Raw genomic sequence first — 19,688 nt, 5'->3', positions numbered from 1 at the left:
TTTACTTTACCTGTAGTAGAGTTTATTAGGTCTTTCCTCCCAGCTGCCAGTCACTGTTAGAGCGTCTGAGGTGAACCTAAACTGCACCCTCTAGCAGCGGCAGCTTGTCTCACTCATGGTCAAGAGGTTTCACCTGGGGTCTGGTAGCTTAGCCTTGCGGCCAGTCAGCGCCCAGGCCCAGCACTGGCGCAGCCCAGCAGAACCACACACACCTGCATTTGCTGAACTCTTAGGTGTTCTTTGGAAATTTTGAGGAAGAAAATGGAACCAAAAGAGTACTCGAATCTTGCTTCATTTTCTGTTGTTCTGAGCTTTCAGCGCTTCCAAGATTCATGGGAAGTTAGTTCTTCCCTCCAGGCCCCTTGATTGCTAATGAAATGCTCTGCTTGGTTTCACAAGCTTCTCTGTAAAATGCTTCCAGTTTGTTTAAGAAATAAACCTGCCCTACGTCTGAGCTCTCTACAGCACACACCTTTAAAGAAAACCTTTAAAGAAAAAGTACTGGAGGTTATTTTTCTAAGGCCCAGAATATAGCCACAGTCCATAAAACCACCCATCGAAGAGTGACATTTCGGAGATGATTCTGTTTTAATTTTATAGCACTTTATCTGAAAGGGAGAGAAAACTAAATTTTTTCTTTTTGATATTTTAAAGAAAATATTTGCAGACATCCTTGATAATGCATATTAGGTGACCTGGTAACCTCTCCTAGGTCAGTCTGTGGGTTACCCCACCAGGGAGCAGCTGAGAGTCTCATGCCTGGGCCCTGTCTCCTTCCTTCCTAGAGCTGGTCAGGGGCTGTCTCCTCCTTTCCTAGAGCTGTGGTGGGGGGGGGGTGTCCCCTTCCTTCCTAGAGCTGGGCAGAGGGCTGACTCTTTCCTAGAGCAGAGTGGGGGCTGACTGAGCCTTTCTAAGGTTGGTTGTTTGGTTTAGCTTTGAGATCCTATGATTTTTTGAAAACTTTTTTCTTTATTTAGGCATTTCTATAACAGGAGTGAAAAATGAATAGGTTCTTTTCATCTGAAATTTAAATCCATTCTATTTTCATTTTTTCCTGTAAGGTAGGAAGTTTCCTATGATGCTTGCCTTAGATTTACTTTTTTTTTTTTAGTTAAGATGGTATGTTTTATGCTTTGTGTATTTTACCACAATTTAAAACTTTAAATTTTTTTAAATTAAAAATTGAAAATATCGTAAATGGATGTTGAACTTTGTCAAAAGTTCTTTCTCCATCTGTTGAGATGATCATATGGTTTTTATTCTTCGATTTGTTAATGTGGCATATCACATTGATTGATTTGCATATATTGAAGAATCCTTGCCTCCCTGGGATGAATCCCACTTGATCAGGGTGTATGATCCTTTTAATGTGTTGTTGGTAGATTTACTTTTTAACTAGTGAGACCAAATTTCGTTTTTCTTTCATGGCATTGGAGTGTGGTTGTGGGGAGGGAGGATGTCCAGCTGTTCAGCCATTGCTAATTAGGTCCCCACGTAGTCTGAGTCGGGAGAGACAGGCTCCACCTGGGTGCGTGTGTGTGGATGTGCACACACACGGCCAGGGCTGGGTGGGCACCACTGTGGGGGTGGCCTCCATGTTACCAGGAAAGTCGGTGGCATATGGACTTGGGCAGCTTTTGCCCAGTGATGGAGGCAGCAGGAGGGGTGCGAGGAGAAGACCAGGGGAGCCCTCCCTGCTGACCCTCTGGTGTCCAGTGTTCTGTCTTTATTCCTGACATCCTGGACATCTGCTGTCATGGGGGGGATCAGGTCTCAATTTTCTTCCTGCAGTTACAGTGAGCCGCACGTAGTATTCAAGAAACATTTGCCTTTAAAAACAAAACAAAACTATTAACCAAACTCCAGACCTTATTGGTTTTCCACCAGCACCCCTTCCCATCCGGTGTCCCCGCACTGCGTTAGCCGTCATGGCTCCTCTGTCCCCTCTGGTCTTCAGCAGTCTCTGGACTTCCCTGCCTCTTTATGACCTTGACAGTTTTGAGCATGTCTGGTCATGTGTTTGGTAGAATGTCCCTCAAATTGGGCTTGTCTAATGTCTTCTCATGACTGGACAGGTTGTGGGGAGAATCTCACAGAGGAGAGGCACCCTTCGCATCACGGGTGATACTGACCTGGATCACCTGGTTGGGGTGTGTCTGCCAGGTGTCTCCTCTGTCAAGTTCTCCTTTTTCCGTCCGTCATGGGGTCCAGTCCATGCTCCAGGGACCCCCGAGGTGGTATCTCCACATGTTATTTGGATATCCTCTGTAATGAATTTATTTGGCAATTGTCATATTTGTTTACACTGTGGGTTGTGGTCCAGCAGTGTTCCTCGTGGTATCAAATTGTCCAGCTCTGGTCAGTGGTGGTTCTTCCCAGTTGTCTCCCGTATCCCTGTGACATGCCTCCATTCTTTATTTTTCGAGAGCTTCCTTACTTTGTGGTACTACAGGATGCTGCAGGCTCCTCTCATTTCCCAGCCCTAAAACCAGCCATTTCTCCAGGAGCCCTCGTTCCTTTTATTTGAGAGTGGTGTTAGGAACCCAGATCTGGGTGCTGTGCTGAGAGTGCCCATTGCTACTGGGGTGTCACTGCTTCCAGACTCTCTTAGCAAACAGAGCTAGGTTACATATGTGGGTGTGCTCACTCACATATGGTCATTTCTCTGCATATCCATTTGAATGTATATTAGGGTAAACATGAATTCTCATTGGCATCTCATCCAGTATGTGGGGTGTGTGTTGGCCTTCCCTTTTTGCTTATCTGGAACCTCCTTCTCCACTAGTGAGAAATCTTGCCCCACCATCCCCCATGGTTTATTTGCTTAACCCCAATGCACATGCAAAGCAGTCTTAGAATTGTTCGCCTACCCCCAATTAGACTCCGGTGTTTCTATACAGTTACTTTTGTCTTTGTCCTTAGTTTTTACTCAGAACAATTTCCAAAGTTTCTTAGGCCAGCCCTCCCTCTTTCCTTGCATTCAGTGTGGCCGAGTTATACATTTGTGATAGAGTTTGATTCATTTGTCACAGTCTGCATTCTATGCTGGCATCCCCTAACCTCCTGGCTAGGTTGTTTTGATAGTTTATATACATTAAAGTTCATTTTTTATGATGTACAATTATGGGTTTTGACAAATGCATAGTTATCAGTCACTCTAGTACCGTACCAGAATAGTTACATCTCTTGAAAATTCCCCTGTCCACGTAATCGGCTTCCCCCCGCAGCCCCTGGCATGCTCTGGTATGTGTTCTGCCCCATGGTTTTGTCTTTTCCAGTGTGTCAGATGAATGGAATCCTACAGTGTGTAGCCTTTGGGTCTGGGTTCCTTTACTTAGTAAAATGTACTTGAGATCTTTCCATGCTGTTGAGTGAATCAACATTCCGTTGATATTCTCTCTGAATATCATACCGTTTTATGAACGCACCACAGTTTTTATCCATTCAAGCTCTGAGGGACATCTATGTTGTTTCCAGTTTTAGCAATTATGACCAAAGCTCCTGTAAACAGTTGCATGCAGGCTTTTTTGTAAATGTAAGTTTTCAGTTCACTTGAGTGAACACGTAAGAGTATAATTGCTGGGTCATATGGTAAATCTGCGTTTAACTTTATAAGAAACTGCCAAACTGTCCTCCAGAGTGACCGTACCAGTTTGCCTCCTACGAGCAATGAATGAGAGTTCCTCTTTTTCTGAATCCTCTGGAGCATTCGGTATTTTCAGTTTTTTGGATTTTGGCTGTTACGATAGGTGTGTGGTGATACTGCATTGCGTTGTTTTTTTTTTTTTTAAGTTTTTTAAAATATTTATTTATTTAATTAATTTATTTTTGACTGCGTTGGGTCTTTGTTGCTGCACGTGGGCTTTCTCTAGTTGCGGTGAGCGGGGGCTACTCTTCATTGCGGTACGCAGGCTTCTCATTGCGGTGGCTTCTCTTGTTGCAGAGCACCATGGGCTCTAGGCACGTGGGCTTCAGTAGTTGTGGCTCGCGGGCTCTAGAGCGCAGGCTCAGTAGTTGGGGCTCCCGGGCTTAGTTGCTCTGCAGCATGTGGGATCTTCCCGGACCAGGGCACTAACCCGTGTCCCCTGCATTGGCAGGCGGATTCTTAACCACAGTACCACAAGGGAAGCCCCTGCATTGTGGTTTTAATTGGCGTTTCCCCACTAACAAATGATATTAACCATCTTTTCATGTGCTCATTTGCCATCTGTGTATCTTCTTTGTGTGAAGCAGATGACTTTCAGTATCTGTTCAGATCTTTTGCTCTTTAAAAAACTGGGTTGTTTGTTTTCTTGTTGTTGAGTTTTAATGGTACTTTATTCTGGATGCAAGTCCTTTATCAGATATGTGATTTGCAGGTATTTTTCCCAGTCTATGGCTTGTCTTTTCGTTCTCTTAAAAATATCTTTTACAGGGCTTCCCTGGTGGCGCAGTGGTTGGGAGTCCGCCTGCCGATGCAGGGGACTCGGGTTCGTGCCCCGGTCTGGGAAGATCGCACATGCTGCGGAGCGGCTGGGCCCATGAGCCATGGCCGCTGGGCCTGCGCGTCTGAAGCCTGTGCTCCGCAACGGGAGAGGCCACGACAGTGAGAGGCCCACGTAGAGCAAAAAAAAAAAAAAAAAATCTTTTACAGAACAAAAGTTTTTCATTTGATAAAGTAGAATTTATCAGTGTTTTCTTTCATGGGTCATGCTTTGGGTGTTGTATCTAAAAACTCATTGCCAAACACAAGTCACATAGATTTTCTTCTATATTTTATTTTAGAAGTTCCATACTTTTATGTTTTACATTTAGGTCTCTGGTCCTTTTGAATAAATTTTTGTACAAAGTGTGAGTTATGTGTCAAGGTTCATTTTTTTTGCATATGATGTCTAGTTGTTCCAGCACTGCTTGTTGAAAATACTGTCTTTGTCTGTAATTGTCTTTGCACCCTTGTCAGAAATCAGTTGACTGTCTTTGTGTAGGTCTACTTCTGGACTCTCTAGTCTCCCATTGATTTATGTGTCTGTACTTTTGCTAATACCACACTGTCTTGATTACTGTAGCTTTGTAGTAAGTCTTGAAATTGGATAAAATGAGTCCTCGAACTTTGTTCGTCATCGGAATTATTTTGGCTATCCTAGTTCCTTTGCTCTTACATATACATTTTAGAATCAGCTTGTCAATATCTATGGAAAAGCTTACCAGATGTTTTGATTGAGATTGCATTGACTCTATAGATCAAATTGGGGAGAACTGACCTCTTAATAATGCTGGCTCTTCTTCCAGTTCATGAACACAATGAATCTTTCCATTTATTTTGATCTTCTTTGATTTCTCTCATCATGTTTTGTAGTTTCCCATGTACGGATTCTGCATATATTTTGTTAGTTTTTTATCTAGGCACTTTTTTTTTTTTTTTTTGCGGTATGTGGACCTCTCACTGGTGTGGCCTCTCCCACTGCGGAGCACAGGCTCCGGACGCGCAGGCCCAGCAGCCATGGCTCACGGGCCCAGCCGCTCCGCGGCATGTGGGATCTTCCCAGACCGGGGCACGAACCCGTGTCCCCTGCATCGGCAGGCAGACTCTCAACCACTGCGCCACCAAGGAAGCCCTAGGCACTTTTTTTGGTGGCTAATGTAATATTTAAACATTCAGCTTACAGTTGTTCATTGCTGATATATAGGAATATAATTGACTTTTGTATATTGGTCTTGTATTCTGTGACCTTCTTAAACTCACTTATTAGTGCCATGAGGGCTTTTTTTTCTTCTTCTTTCTTTTTTGTCGATTCTTTGGGATTTTCTACATAGGCAGTCTATTAATAGAGATAGTTTCATTTCTTCCTTTCTAACCTATATACCTTTATTTCTTATACTTGCTTCATTGCACTAGCTAGGATTTCCTATACAGTGTTGAATATGAGTAATAAGAGAAGAGATAGTCTTGCTTTGTTCCAAATCTTCAGGGAAAAGTATTCAGTCATTAATCTTTAAATATGATCTTGGCTGTAGGTTTTTCATAGTTACGTTTTATAGACTGATGAAGTACCCTTCTATTCCTAATTTGCTGAAAGTTTTTTTACCATGAATGGATGAATTCTTTCATGTACTTTTTTGTGGGTCTATTGATACTATCTTATGGTTTTCTGATTTAGTTTGTTAGTGTGGTGATTACATTGATTTTTTTAAAAATATTTATTTATTTATTTGTTTGGCTTCCTGGGTCTTAGTTGAGGCACTTGGGATGTTCCTTGCCGCGTGTGGGATATTTAGTTGCGGCATGCAGAATCTTTTAGTTGTGGCACGTGGGATCTTTTAGTTGCGGTGTGCAGGATCTTTACTTGTGGCATGTGAACTCTTAGTTGCGGCATGTGGGATCTAGTTCCCCAACCAGGGACAGAACCCAGGCCCCCTGCATTGGGAGTGCAGAGACTTAGCCATTGGACCACCAGGGGAGTCCCCATGGATAGTTTTTTGTTTGTTTGTTTTGGTTTGTTTTGCGGTACGCGGGCTTCTCATTGTTGTGGCTTCTCCCATTGCGGAGACAAGGCTCCGGACGCGCAGGCGCAGCGGCCATGGCTCACGGGCCCAACTGCTCCGCGGCATGTGGGATCTTCCAGGACCGGAGCACGAACCCGTGTCCCCTGCATCGGCAGGCGGACTCTCAACCACTGCGCCACCAGGGAAGCCCTTAAGTTATAAATAAAAGTAAAATAAGGTGTATATTATTTTTATTTTTTTTACATCTTTATTGGGGTATACTTGCCTTACCATGGTGTGTTAGTTTCTGCTTTATAACAAAGTGAATCAGTTAATACATATACATATGTTCCCATATCTCTGCCCTCTTGTGTCTCCCTCCCTCCCACCCTCCCTATCCCACCCCTCTAGGTGGTCACAAAGCACCGAGCTGATCTCCCTGTGCTATGCAGCTGCTTCCCACTAGCTATCTGTTTTACGCTTGGTAGTGTATATATGTCCATGCCACTCTCTCACTTTGTCACAGCTTACCCTTCCCCCTCCCCGTATCCTCAAGTCCATTCTCTAGTAGGTCTGTGTCTTTATTCCCGTCTTAACCCTAGGTTCTTCATGACATTTTTTTCCTTAGATTCCATATATATGTGTTAGCATACAGTATTTGTCTTTCTCTTTCTGACTTACTTCACTCTGTATGACAGACTCTAGGTCTATCCACCTCACTACAAATAACTCAATTTCATTTCTTTTTATGGCTGAGTAATATTCCATTGTATATTTTGCCACATCTTCTTTATCCATTCATCCAATGATGGGCACTTAGGTTGCTTCCATGTCCTGGCTATTGTAAATAGAGCTGCAATGAATATTTTGGTACAGGACTCTTTTTGAATTATGGTTTTCTCAGAGTATATGCTCAGTAGTGGGATTGCTGGGTCATATGGTAGTTTTATTTGTAGTTTTTTAAGGAACCTCCATACTGTTCTCCACAGTGGCTGTACCAATTCACATTCCCACCAGCAGTGCAAGAGTGATCCCTTTTCTCCACACCCTCTCCAGCATTTATTGTTTCTAGATTTTCTGATGATGGCCATTCTGACCGGCGTGAGATGATATCTCATTGTAGTTTTGATTTGCATTTCTCTAATGATTAAGGATGTTGAGCATTCTTTCATGTGTTTGTTGGCAATCTGTATATCTTCTTTGGAGAAATGTCTATTTAGGTCTTCGGCCCATTTTTGGATTGGGTTTTTTGTTTTTTTGATATTGAGCTGCATGAGCTAATTGTAAATTTTGGAGATTAACCCTTTCTCAGTTGCTTCATTTGCAAATATTTTCTTCCATTCTGAGGGTTGTCTTTTCATCTTGTTTATGGTTTCCTTTGCTGTGCAAAAGCTTTTAAGTTACATTAGGTCCCATTTGTTTATTTTTGTTTTTATTTCCATTTCTCTAGGAGGTGGGTCAGAAAGGATCTTGCTGTGATTTATGTCATAGAGTGTTCTGCCTACGTTTTCCTCTAAGAGTTTGATCGTCTCTGGCCTTACATTTAGGTCTTTAATCCATTTTGAGCTTATTTTTGTGTATGGTGTTAGGGAGTATTCTAATCTCATACTTTTACATGTACCTGTCCAGTTTTCCCAGCACCACTTATTGAAGAGGCTGTCCTTTCTCCACTGTACATTCCTGCCACCTTTATCAAAGATAAGGTGACCATATGTGCGTGGGTTTATCTCTGGGCTTTCTATCCTGTTCCATTGATCTATCTTTCTGTTTTTGTGCCAGTACCATACTGTCTTGATTACTGTAGCTTTGTAGTATAGTCTGAAGTCAGGGAGCCTGATTCCTCCAGCTCCGTTTTTCGTTCTCAATATTGCTTTGGCAATTCGGGGTCTTTTGTGTTTCCATACAAATTGTGAAATTTTTTGTTCTGGTTCTGTGAAAAATGCCAGTGGTAGTTTGTTAGGGATTGCATTGAATCTATAGATTGCTTTGGGTAGTAGAGTCATTTTCACAATGTTGATTCTTCCAATCCAAGAACATGGTATATCTCTCCATCTATTTGTATCATCTTTAATTTCTTTCATCAGTGTCTTATAATTTTCTGCATACAGGTCTTTTGTCTCCTTAGGTAGGTTTATTCCTAGATATTTTATTCTTTTTGTTGTGGTGGTAAATGGGAGTGTTTTCTTAATTTCACTTTCAGGTTTTTCATCACTAGTGTATAGGAATGCCAGAGATTTCTGTGCATTAATTTTGTAACCTGCTACTTTACCCAATTCATTGATTAGCTCTAGTAGTTTTCTGGTAGCATCTTTAGGATTCTCTATGTATAGTATCATGTCATCTGCAAACAGTGACAGCTTTACTTCTTCTTTTCTGATTTGGATTCCTTTTATTTCCTTTTCTTCTCAGATTGCTGTGGCTAAAACTTCCGAAACTATGTTGAATAAGAGTGGTGAGAGTGGGCAACCTTGTCTTGTTCCTGATCTTAGTGGAAATGGTGCCAGTTTTTCACCATTGAGGACGATGTTGGCTGGGGCTTTGTCATATATGGCCTTTATTATGTTGAGGAAAGTTCCCTCTACGCCTACTTTCTGCAGGGTTTTTATCATAAATGGGTGTTGAATTTTGTTGAAAGCTTTCTCTGACATCTATTGAGATGATCGTATGGTTTTTCTCCTTCAGTTTGTTAATATGGTGTATCACGTTGATTGATTTGTGTATACTGAAGAATCCTTGCGTTCCTGGAATAAACCCCACTTGATCATGGTGTAGGATCCTTTTAATGTGCTGTTGGATTCTGTTTGCTAGTATTTTGTTGAGGATTTTTGCATCTATGTTCATCAGTGATATTGGCCTGTAGTTTTCTTTCTTTGTGACATCCTTGTCTGGTTTTGGTATCAGGGTGATGGTGGCCTCGTAGAATGAGTTTGGGAGAGTTCCTCCCTCTGCTATATTTTGAAAGAGTTTGAGAAGGATAGGTGTTAGCTCTTCTCTAAATGTTTGATAGAATTCGCCTGTGAAGCCATCTGGTCCTGGGCTTTTGTTTGTTGGAAGATTTTTTTTTTAACATCTTTATTGGGGTATAATTGCTTTACAATGGTGTGTTAGTTTCTGCTTTATAACAAAGTGAATCAGTTATACATATGTTCCCATATCTCTGCCCTCTTGTGTCTCCCTCCCTCCCACCCTCCCTATCCCACCCCTCCAGGCGGTCACAAAGCACCGAGCCGATATCCGTGTGCCATGCGGCTGCTTCCCACTAGCTATCTACCTTACGTTTGTTAGTGTGTATATGTCCATGACTCTTTTTCGCCCTGTCACAGCTCACCCTTCCCCCTCCCCATATCCTCATTCCGTTCTCCAGTAGGTCTGTGTCTTTATTCCTGTCTTACCCTTGGGTTCTTCATGACATTTTTTTTTCTTCTTAAATTCCATATATATGTGTTAGCATACAGTATTTGTCTTTTTCTTTCTGACTTACTTCACTCTGTATGACAGACTCTAGGTCTATCCACCTCATTACAAATAGCTCAATTTCGTTTCTTTTTATGGCTGAGTAATATTCCATTGTATATATGTGCCACATCTTCTTTATCCCTTCATCCGATGATGGGCACTTAGGTTGTTTCCATCTCTGGGCTATTGTAAATAGAGCTGCAATGAACATTTTGGTACATGACTCTTTTTGGATTTTGGTTTTCTCAGGGTATATGCCCAGTAGTGGGATTGCTGGGTCATGTGGTAGTTCTATTTGTAGTTTTTTAAGGAACCTCCATACTGTTCTCCATAGTGGCTGAACCAATTCACAGTCCCACCAGCAGTGCAAGGGTGTTCCCTTTTCTCCACACCCTCTCCAGCATTTATTGTTTCTAGATTTTTTGATGATGGCCATTTTGACTGGTGTGAGATGATATCTCATTGTAGTTCTGATTTGCATTTCTCTAATGATTAATGATGTTGAGCATCCTTTCATGTGTTTGTTGGCAGTCTGTATATCTTCTTTGGAGAAATGTCTATTTAGATCTTCTGCCCATTTTTGGATTGGGTTGTTTGTTTTTTTGTTATTGAGCTGCGTGAGCTGCTTGTAAATTCTGGAGATTAATCCTTTGTCAGCTGCTTCATTTGCAAATATTTTCTCCCATTCTGAGGGTTGTCTTTTCATCTTGTTTATGGTTTCCTTTGCTGTGCAAAAGCTTTGACGTTTCATTAGGTCCCATTTGTTTATTTTTGTTTTTATTTCCATTACTCTAGGAGGTTGGTCAGAAAGGATCTTGCTGTGATTTATGTCATAGAGTGTTCTGCCTATGTTTTCCTCTAAGAGTTTGATAGTTTCTGGCCTTACATTTAGGTCTTTAATCCATTTTGAACTTATTTTTGTGTATGATGTTAGGGAGTGATCTAATCTCATACTTTTACATGTATTTGTCCAGTTTTCCCAGCACCACTTATTGAAGAGGCTGTCCTTTCTCCACTGTACATTCCTGCCACCTTTATCAAAGATAAGGTGACCATATGTGCGTGGGTTTATCTCTGGGCTTTCTATCCTGTTCCATTGATCTATATTTCTGTTTTTGTGCCAGTACCATACTGTCTTGATTACTGTAGCTTTGTAGTATAGTCTGAAGTCAGGGAGCCTGATTCCTCCAGCTCCTTTTTTCGTTCTCAAGATTGCTTTGGCTATTCGGGGTCTTTTGTGTTTCCATACAAATTGCGAAATTTTTTGTTCTAGTTCTGTGAAAAATGCCAGTGGTAGTTTGATAGGGATTGCATTGAATCTATAGATTGCTTTGGGTAGTAGAGTCATTTTCACAATGTTGATTCTTCCAATCCAAGAACATGGTATATCTCTCCATCTATTTGTATCATCTTTAATTTCTTTCATCAGTGTCTTATAATTTTCTGCATACAGGTCTTTTGTCTCCTTAGGTAAGTTTATTCCTAGATATTTTATTTCTTTTGTTGCAATGGTAAATGGGAGTGTTTTCTTGATTTCCATTTCAGATTTTTCATCATTAGTATATAGGAATGCCAGAGATTTCTGTGCATTAATTTTGTATCCTGCCACTTTACCAAATTCATTGATTAGCTCTAGTAGTTTTCTGGTAGCATCTTTAGGGTTCTCTATGTATAGGATCATGTCATCTGCAAACAGTGACAGCTTTACTTCTTCTTTTCCAATTTGGATTCCTTTTATTTCCTTTTCTTCTCTGATTGCTGTGGCTAAAACTTCCAAAACAATGTTGAATAATAGTGGTGAGAGTGGGCAACCTTGTCTTGTTCCTGATCTTAGTGGAAATGCTTTCAGTTTTTCACCATTGAGGATGATGTTTGCTGTGGGCTTGTCATATATGGCCTTTATTATGTTGAGGAAAGTTCCCTCTACGCCTACTTTTTGCAGGGTTTTTATCATAAATGGGTGTTGAATTTTGTCAAAAGCTTTCTCTGCATCTATTGAGATGATCATATGGTTTTTCTCCTTCAATTTGTTAATATGGTTTATCACATTGATAGATTTGCGTATATTGAAGAATCCTTGCATTCCTGGAATAAACCCCACTTGATCATGGTGTATGATCCTTTTAATGTGCTGTTGGATTCTGTTTGCTAGTATTTTGTTGAGGATTTTTGCATCTATGTTCATCAGTGATATTGGCCTGTAGTTTTCTTTCTTTGTGACATCCTTGTCTGGTTTTGGTATCAAGGTGATGGTGGCCTCGTAGAAGGAGTTAGGGAGTGGTCCTCCCTCTGCTATATTTTGAAAGAGTTTTAGAAGGATAGGTGTTAGCTCTTCTCTAAATGTTTGATAGAATTCGCCTGTGAAGCCATCTGGTCCTGGGCTTTTGTTAGTTGGAAGATTTTTAATCACAGTTTCAATTTCAGTGCTTGTGATTGGTCTGTTCATATTTTCTATTTCTTCCTGATTCAGTCTTGGCAGGCTGTGCATTTCTAAGAATTTGTCCATTTCTTCCAGGTTGTCCATTTAATTGGCTTAGAGTTGCTTGTAGTAATCTCTCATGATCTTTTGTATTTCTGCGTTATCAGTTGTTACTTCTCCCTTTTCATTTTTAAGTCTATTGATTTGAGTCTTCTCCCTTTTTTTCTTGATGAGTCTGGCTAATGGTTTATCAATTTTGTTTATCTTCTCAAAGAACCAGCTTTTAATTTTATTGATCTTTGCTATCATTTCCTTCCTTTCTTTTTCATTTATTTCTGATCTGATCTTTATGATTTCTTTCCTTCTGCTAACTTCCGGGTTTTTTGTTCTTTCTCTAATTGCTTTAGGTGCAAGGTTAGGTTGTTTATTCGAGATGTTTCCTGTTGCTTAAGGTAGGATTGTATTGCTATAAACTTCCCTCTTAGAACTGCTTTTGCTGCATCCCATAGGTTTTGGGTCATCGTGTCGCCATTGTCATTTGTTTCTAGGTATTTTTTGATTTCCTCTTTGATTTCTTCAGTGATCACTTCGTTATTAAGTAGTGTATTGTTTAGCCTCCATGTGTTTGTATTTTTTACAGATCTTTTCCTGTAATTGATATCTAGTCTCATAGCATTGTGGTCGGAAAAGATACTTGATACAATTTCAATTTTCTTAAATTTACCAAGGCTTGTTTTGTGACCCAAGATATGATCTGTCCTGGAGAATGTTCCATGAGCACTTGAGAAAAATGTGTATTCTGTTGTTTTTGGATGGAATGTCCTATAAATATCAATTAAGTCCATCTTGTTTAATGTATCATTTAAAGCTTGTGTTTCCTTATTTATTTTCATTTTGGATGATCTGTCCATTGGTGAAAGTGAGGTGTTAAAGTCTCCTACTATGAATGTGTTACTGTCGATTTCCTCTTTTATGGCTGTTAGTATTTGCCTTATGTATTGAGGTGCTCCTATGTTGGGTGCATAAATATTTACAATTGTTATATCTTCTTCTTGGATCGATCCCTTGATCATTATGTAGTGTCCTTCTTTGTCTCTTCTAATAGTCTTTATCTTAAAGTCTATTTTGTCTGATATGAGAATTGCTACTCCAGCTTTCTTTTGGTTTCCATTTGCATGGAATATCTTTTTCCATCCCCTCACTTTCAGTCTGTATGTGTCCCTAGGTCTGAACTGGGACTCTTGTAAACAGCATATATATGGGTCTTGTTTTTGTATCCATTCAGCCAGTCTGTGTCTTTTGGTGGGAGCATTTAATCCATTTACATTTAAGGTAATTATCGATATGTATGTTCCTATTCCCATTTTCTTAATTGTTTTGGGTTTGTTATTGTAGGTCTTTTCCTTCTCTTGTGTTTCTTGCCTAGAGAAGATCCTTTAGCATTTGTTGTAAAGCTGGTTTGGTAGTGCTGAACTCTCTCAGCTTTTGCTTGTCTGTAAAGGTTTTAATTTCTCCATCAAATCTGAATGAGATCCTTGCTGGGTAGAGTAATCTTGGTTGTAGGTTTTTCTCCTTCATCACTTTAAATATGACCTCCCACTCCCTTCTGGGTTGCAGAGTTTCTGCTGAAAGATCAGCTGTTAGCCTTATGGGGATTCCCTTGTGTGTTATTTGTTGTTTTTCCCTTGCTGCTTTTAATATGTTTTCTTTGTATTTAATTTTTGACAGTTTGATTAGTATGTGTCTTGGCGTGTTTCTCCTTGGATTTATCCTGTATGGGACTTTCTGTGCTTCCTGGACTTGATTAACTATTTCCTTTCCCAATTTAGGGAAGTTTTCAACTATAATCTCTTCAAATATTTTCTCAGTCCCTTTCTTTTTCTCTTTTTCTTCTGGGACCCCCTATAATTCAAATGTTGGTGTGTTTAATGTTGTCCCAGAGGTCTCTGGGACTGTCCTCAGTTCTTTTCATTCTTTCTTCTTTATTCTGCTCTGCAGTAGTTATTTCCACTATTTTATCTTCCAGGTCACTTATCCGTTCTTCTGCCTCAGTTATTCTGCTATTGATCCCTTCTAGAGTATTTCTAATTTCAGTTATTGTGTTGTTCATTGTTGCTTGTTTCCTCTTTAGTTCTTCTAGGTCCTTGTTCAATGTTTCTTGCATTTTCTCTATTCTGTTTCCAAGATTTTGGATCATCTTTACTATCATTATTCTGAATTCTTTTTTAGGTAGACTGCCTATTTCCTCTTCATTTGTTAGGTCTGGTAGGTTTTTATCTTGCTCCTTCATCTGCTGTGTGTTTTTCTGTCTTCTCATTTTGCTTATCTTACTGTGTTTGGGGTCTCCTTTTTCCAGGCTGCAGGTTCGTAGTTCCCGTTGTTTTTGGTGTCTGTCCCCAGTGACTAAAGTTGGTTCAGTGGGTTGTGTAGGCTTCCTGGTGGAGGGGACTAGTGCCTGTGTTCTGGTGGATGAGGCTGGATCTTGTCTTTCTGGTGGGCAGGTCCACGTCTGGTGGTGTGTTTTGGGGTGTCTGTGGACTTATTATGATTTTAGGCAGCCTCTCTGCTAATGGGTGGGGTTGTGTTCCTGTCTTGCTAGTTGTTTGTCATAGGGTGTCCAGCACTGTAGCTTGCTGGTCGTTGAGTGAAGCTGGGCGTTGGTGTTGAGATGGAGATCTCTGGGAGATTTTTGCCATTTGATATTGCTGGGAGGTCTCTTGTGGACCAGTGTCCTGAAGTTGGCTCTCCCACCTCAGAGGCACAGCACTGACTCCTGGCTGCAGCACCAAGAGCCTTTCATCCACACGGCTCAGAATAGAAGGGAGAAAAAGTAGAAAGAAAGAGAGAGAGAGAGAGGGAGGGAGGGAGGGAGGGTGAGAGAGAGAGAGAGAGAAAGAAAGAAAAGAAGATAAAATGAAGTAAGATAAAATAAAGTTATTAAAATAAAAAATAATTATTAAGCAAAAAAAAATTTTTTAAGTAAAAAAAAAAAGAACGGATGGACAGAACTATAGGACAAATGGTGAAAGGAAAACTATACAGACAAAATCTCACACAGAAGCATACACGTACACACTCACAAAAAGAGAAAAAAGGGAAAAAATAATAAATCTTGCTCTCAAAGTTCACCTCCTCAATTTTGGATGATTTGTTGTCTATTTAGGTATTCCACCGATGCAGGGTACATCAAGTTGCTTGTGGAGCTTTAATCCGCTGCTCCTGAGGCTGCTGGGAGAAATTTCCCTTTCTCTTCTTTGTTCGCACGGCTCCTGGGGCTCAGCTTTGGATTTGGCCCCGCCTCTGCGTGTATGTCGCCAGAGGGCGTCTGTTCTTCGCTCAGACAGGACGGGGTTAAAGGAGCTGCTGATTCCGGAGCCTCGGCTCACTCAGGCTCGGGGGAGGGAGGGGCATGGAGTGCGGGACGAGCCTGCGGCGGCATAGGCCAGCAGGACGTTGCACCAGCCTGAGGCGTGCCGTGTGTTCTCCTGGGGAAGTTGTCCCTGGATCCCGGCACCCTGGCAGCGGCGGGCTGCACAGGCTCCCCGGAAGGGAGGTGTGGATAGTGACCTGTGCTCGCACACAGGCTTCTTGGTGGTGGCAGCAGCAGCCTTAGCGTCTCATGACCGTCTCTGGGGTCCGCACTGTTAGCCGCGGCTCGCGCCCGTCTCTGGAGCTCCTTTAAGCAGCGCTCTTAATCCCCTCTCCTCGCGCACCAGGAAACAAAGAGGGAAGAAAAAGTCTCTTGCCTCTTCGGCAGGTCCAGACTTTTCCCCGGACTCCCTCCCGGCTAGCGGTGGTGCACTAACCCCTTCAGGCTCTGTTCACGCCGACAGTCCTCTCCCTGCCATCCCCTCAGCTCCCAGCCCCTGCCCGCCCCGGCGGGTGAGCAGACAAGCCGCTCTCTCGGGCTGGTGAGTGCCGGTCGGCACTGATCCTTTGTGCGGGAATCTCTCCGCTTTGCCCTCTGCACCCCTGTTGCTGTGCTCTCCTCCGCGGCTCCGAAGCTTCCCCCCTCCGCCACCCACAGTCTCCGCCCGCAAAGGGGCTTCCTAGTGTGTGGAAACCTTTCCTCCTTCCCACTGGTGCAGGTCCCATCCCTATTCTTTTGTTTCTGTTTATTCTTTTTTCTTTTGCCCTACCCAGGTACGTGGGGAGTTTCTTGCCTTTTGGGAGGTCTGAGGTCTTCTGCCAGCGTTCAGTGGGTGTTCTGTAGGAGTTGTTCCACGTGTAGATGTATTTCTGATGTATCTGTGGGGAGGAAGGTGATCTCCGCCCATGGATAGTTTTTTGAGGGTTGAACCAGCCTTGCATTTCTGAGATGAAGTTGGCTGGTTGTGATGTATTATCTTTATTTCTTCTTTTGTGAGTTTTGGTAGTTTGCGTCCTTCAACTAATTCTCCTATTTCATCTAAGTTGTCAAACTCAAGATCTTAGAGAGATGTGTAGTATTCCTGTATTATCTTTTTACACCTGTGGGATCTGTAGCAGTGTTCTGTTTTGATCCCTGATATTGGTGTCTTCTTTCCTTGGTTAATCTGACTAGAGTTCTAACAGTTACATTGATTTTATCGAAGAACCAACTTTTGGTTTTATTGATTTTCTCTGTGTTTTTCCCTGTTCTCAATTTCATTGATTTCACCTCTTTTTAAAAATGTCTTTTGTGATGCTTGTTTTATATATAATTTACTCTTTTTTCTGATTTCTTAAAGTAGAAGTTTAGATTTGAGGCCTTTCTATTTTCTAACATGAGTGTTTTACTGTAAATTTTCTTTAAGCAAAGTTCATTCTGGGATAGTTAACTAACCATTTTATGTAATCAGGCACATATTTTATATAAATGTGTGTTTATTTTATATATACGTATACGTTGTGTATAAGTAGATACAACACACATAGCTATGTATACATATACACATACATTATGACTTCTCCAGGTTGGATCTTCTAATATCTCCCCCAAGATTTTGTGAAATACCCTTGAGTCCACGCTTTGATTCCAAACCACTGGTCAGACTCTGCCTCATCTTCTTGCCTAGCCGAGGCCCTGCACGTCTGAAAAGTATCTACAGAGGGCTGTGTTCCTGTTCATGTTCCTTTTGTCTTCTTTTCCTTCCAGTTGTGGCATTCTTGGTGGCCTTCCATCAGAACAAGCAGCTGATTGGAGACAGGGGACTGCTGCCCTGCAGAGTGTACCTGAGGAGTGTGCAGCAGCACTTCCGTGGGCAAGTCAGCTGGGAGACCGTGAGCTATGCCCCCACCGTCCTCTGGCTGCTGGACTGGTCTCACATGGACTTCAACCTGGACGCGCTGGCTCTTCTCGGGCTGGGCATCTCCTCTTTCATCCTGGTCTCCGGCTGTGCCAATATGGTTCTCATGGCTGCTCTCTGGGTCCTCTACATGTCCCTGGTCAACGTGGGGCAGATCTGGTAAGAGGGAAGGATGGGGCACCTATAATGCAGGCACGTGGTAACTCAGGGTTCAGGGGTGTTACCCCTCAGAGCCCAACGAGGCCTCCTAGTAACAGGAGCAAGCAAATGAGCTTACTTCTTACGTTAATTTGGAAAATGTCACCCTTTTAATTAGGCTGTGGTAGACCCTGCTGGTCGCATTCAACCAAAATCCGGGAGCTTCCTTATTTGGGTGTAATTGGGATTCTGTTAGGAGTGTCATGGCCACACCTGAGATAGCATTGTCAGCCTCTTGTGCTGGGGGGTCATGAGATGGAGGTGGAAGCTGCTGGGTGGGCTGCTGGGAGCACTCTGGTGGTGGGGCTTGATTTGGAGGCTTACTCCTCTGCTCCTGCTCCCACCTGCTCCTTCCTTGTTTGAGAGGAACTGGTGCCAGTGGTCACAGTTCAGGCCAGCCCTGCTGGGGGGAATAGGCTCCAGTGCCGGACAGGTCAGAGGCAGCGTTGGGCTCCATGGAGGGAGAGTCACATGGGAACACGATGGGGGCATCAGTGCAGCGTGTGGCTTGGATAGGCTTGGAGGAAAATTGAGGGCCATGAAGTGCTGTGCCATGTTTGACAGTGGAGGAGGGGGTACCGCTCTTCTTCAAGTTCTGGGCTCCGGCCCTGGGGAAGAATCACCTACCAGAGGAAGCACAGAGGACTCTGTAAGAGAAGGTGAAGCCTTGAGAGAAAGCTCTGGGGTCGGGGTGGGTGTCTGTGTAGACATGGAGGAAGTAGACAAGGGGGTGGTGTCTGCGTGGATGAGCAGGAAGTGGAGGAGGGGTGGTGTCTGTGTAGAGGAGCAGGAGGTTAAGCACCTGTGGGCCTCCTCCTGCCATGTTCCCACCAGAGCCTTTGTTTTCTGGGAGGAAAGGTTCATTCGGTGGCCTGACATTCTTGGCTGCTGGCCCAGGTCAAAGGGGCTGGCTAGGTCCTGGACCATGACATGAATGGGTTTTAACCCAGACGCCGGACTCCTTCAGTGTCACTCACTCAGCTCGTGAGCCATCAGAGGTCCCCTCCCAGCTCCTGTCGTCTGGCCCTGGTCCCCGAGCAAGTGTGAGTGACACTCAGTGTGTGAGCTGAAGACACCTCTCCCCATCCAGTCTACGGAAAAGAAGGCTGACATCTCAGTCACCCTGGCTCCCCTCCCTGCTCCCGGGGCCTTCATGTTGATATTGAACTATTGACCAGCTAACACCCTCGTAGTCAGAGCCAGAATTTACTCAGAGACTTTGGGAAACTTCAGTGCCCTGGTGTTGTGGCGTGGGCTGCGTGGATCAGAAGAAACAGTGATGGGCGTCGGCTACCAGGTTTTGCAGGGGTCACCAAGTGGGTGGCAACATCGTACTGTGGTGGTGCATCCTGTGTCCAGTTCCATACAGAAACTGTGTGGGTTCCTAGACAAATGATATTTACATCTGATTTATGGCATTTTCTTTTCTGAAGGCCCAAGCAGTGAGGGTAGAAATAGGGGCTGGCTCCCGGTAGGTGGAATGTGCCTCGTGCCCGTCAGGCTGCTGTGAGGCGAGGGAAGCGTCCTTCATTCCTGTCTGCTTCTCCCCACCTGGGATTCACGGGTGCTGCCACCTCGGGCTGTCTGACCTCCTTGGTGGCCACAGGCATTCACTGCCTGCCTCTAGTCTCTCTGGTCAGTGGATGTTTACAGCACAAGAGGACTCTGGCTGGGGTTGTCTGTGATGTCTAAAAGGCTGCTGTTTCTTGGCACGTGTGATTTAGCGCATGTCAGAGGAGGGAGAATTCTGGGTACGTTTGCCCCGTTTTAACAGCTGGAGTTACAGAGAGGGGGAGCGCAATGCCTGGCTCCAGTGTCCTGCTCAGAGGGTGCACCTGTCTGTAACACGGGGCTCGGGCCATACTGTACCTCACCCAGCAACCGGG

The 19,688-nt window shown here is 43.1% G+C and overlaps 1 protein-coding gene across 1 annotated transcript in view; it reads left to right on the top strand.

Moving 5' to 3' along the window:
- Positions 1-17,458: 17,458 nt before the first annotated feature.
- LMF1 (lipase maturation factor 1) overlaps positions 17,459-19,688 on the top strand; it is a 71,047-nt gene continuing 68,817 nt past the window's right edge. Inside the window, exon 1 of the mRNA XM_060031432.1 lies at positions 17,459-17,763. Within this exon, the coding sequence (XP_059887415.1) occupies positions 17,586-17,763 (178 nt within the window). The 5' untranslated portion in view covers positions 17,459-17,585. The remainder of the gene's footprint in view (positions 17,764-19,688) is intronic.

Source organism: Delphinus delphis, chromosome 15 (genome assembly GCF_949987515.2).
Source record: "Delphinus delphis chromosome 15, mDelDel1.2, whole genome shotgun sequence".
Classification (NCBI taxonomy): domain Eukaryota; kingdom Metazoa; phylum Chordata; class Mammalia; order Artiodactyla; family Delphinidae; genus Delphinus; species Delphinus delphis.
This window is presented reverse-complemented; position numbering and strand designations above follow the sequence as displayed.